The 1,779-nt window shown below is 39.9% G+C and overlaps 1 protein-coding gene across 2 annotated transcripts in view; it reads left to right on the plus strand.

Moving 5' to 3' along the window:
* Positions 1-1,779, plus strand: part of TBC1D30 (TBC1 domain family member 30) — a 122,121-nt gene that overhangs the window by 114,718 nt on the left and 5,624 nt on the right. For both annotated transcript variants that reach the window (XM_069080868.1, XM_069080861.1), the window contains one exon: positions 445-651. In XM_069080868.1, the coding sequence (XP_068936969.1) occupies positions 445-651 (207 nt within the window). The remainder of the gene's footprint in view (positions 1-444; positions 652-1,779) is intronic.

The following is a 1,779-nucleotide window of genomic DNA, read 5'->3' on the forward strand; positions in this document are numbered from 1 at the left end:
ACTACTACATTATTATAAGATCCTATGATCTTGATGCTGGAATACACTGTAGCATTCTCCCCCATACCTGACATTCAAAGAAATAATGATACCCTCCAAAAGAATACATTGGCAGAGTTTATATGTTCATGCGATGATTTCAAGCCAGCCATTTACATCAGAAGGAAATGAAGCAATGCATTTTTTGAGTCAAACGAAACAAATGCTAAGTAAATTCGTTCCTCCTCCTCCTTTTCCTCTTTCGCCTCCTCCCTCTCCTCCTCCTCCCCTCCTCCTTTCTCCTTTCCTCCTCTTCCTCCTTCTCCTGATTTTCTTCCTCCTCTTCCTCCTCCCTTTCTAAGGATCATGCTGCATTTTATTCCTATTGAATCCCTGCCCATATCCCACTCCCCATACCAACCCCTTTTCCTTTTTCTCTCTTTTTGTTTTTCCTGATTCTCATAGATCCAAGTGAAGAACAGAGTCTGGGCTCTAATAACATTGCTGAGCTGAGCCCAGGAGCAATTGATTCCTGTCGCAGTGAGTACCATGCTGCCTTTAACAGCATGATGATGGAGCGCATGACAACAGACATCAATGCCCTAAAGCGACAATATTCCCGAATTAAAAAGAAGCAGCAGCAGCAGGTTCACCAGGTGTACATCAGGGCAGGTAATGCGAAGTGTTGCTTGAATCAGTTTTCCATGATCCAAACCACTGTGAATAAGTGAGGCAAAGAGAGCCTTGGTCATCTGGCCAAAGGCAATGTGGCTGCTGTAGTCCTGTGGAAGTAACCACACGCTGAGTGTATCATTTTTATCTTGTTTTATCAGGCTCCAAAGAAGAAAACGATCTTGGGGTCTTATTAAATTCCAGGGACCACTCAACCAATGGTATTTTAACATGCCTTTGATCACTGGGCTTGTGGAAATGGGTTTTCTGATTCTGATAAGTGTAAATCTCCTCCATCCTTGGATTTGAGACTTTTTCATCCTTTGTTTTTTAGGTGTATTGCCCCTGAAAATCAAATTGAATGAAATAAGTATCAGTAAATCAACTCACATACCAGTCATTTATGTAACAAACTCACTACTACTAAACTTTCCACTAAACTTGAATCCTTTAAAAAGACATACCATGACAATGAGAAAGTAAAATGCTGTGGAGTCCATTGGGCTCTCTTATAACTTATAAGTTATAAGAGCAAGGTATTATGGATGTCAAAGTCATGGATTAATAGATTCTGTGACCTCAATTTACTTTTCTCCCACCCTACTCCTAATTATGTGGGAAACTGGGTGAGAGAGAGTGGGCAGATCAGTACAAAGTTATCACCACTGCTGGAAAAACCATTCAAAGACACATGCCCTACTATGGTAGGTCAGTAGTATCTTGGTGTCCAAAGGGTGACATGTTTCTGGTATAGTTTTGTGACACTCTTTTCCAAGGATTGTTAAATGTTTGTTGATTTTCATCAATATGGTTGAAGGCTTAATAAATGCTGCTAGCTATTGGGTTGATTCTGGTCAAATAGTCTAATGGAAATGATATCTTCTCAAAACTAAATCAAGACACACATTTACCATATTCTTTAGAGGTCTGTGACTGACTTTGAACAGAAACTGAATTTTTGTTGCTTAAAGTAGAGGAATGATGAGAAACAACACAAAATCTTCCTTTGTCTTACTCTGGCTTGCTGCTGCCACCAGTGGGGACACACACACACACACACACACACACACACACACACACACATATATATATATATATATATATATATATATACAGAGAGAGAGAGAG

Source organism: Petaurus breviceps, unplaced genomic scaffold (genome assembly GCF_028583685.1).
Source record: "Petaurus breviceps papuanus isolate PSGF00001 unplaced genomic scaffold, PetGlider_PUasm1.0 154, whole genome shotgun sequence".
Classification (NCBI taxonomy): Eukaryota; Metazoa; Chordata; class Mammalia; order Diprotodontia; family Petauridae; genus Petaurus; species Petaurus breviceps.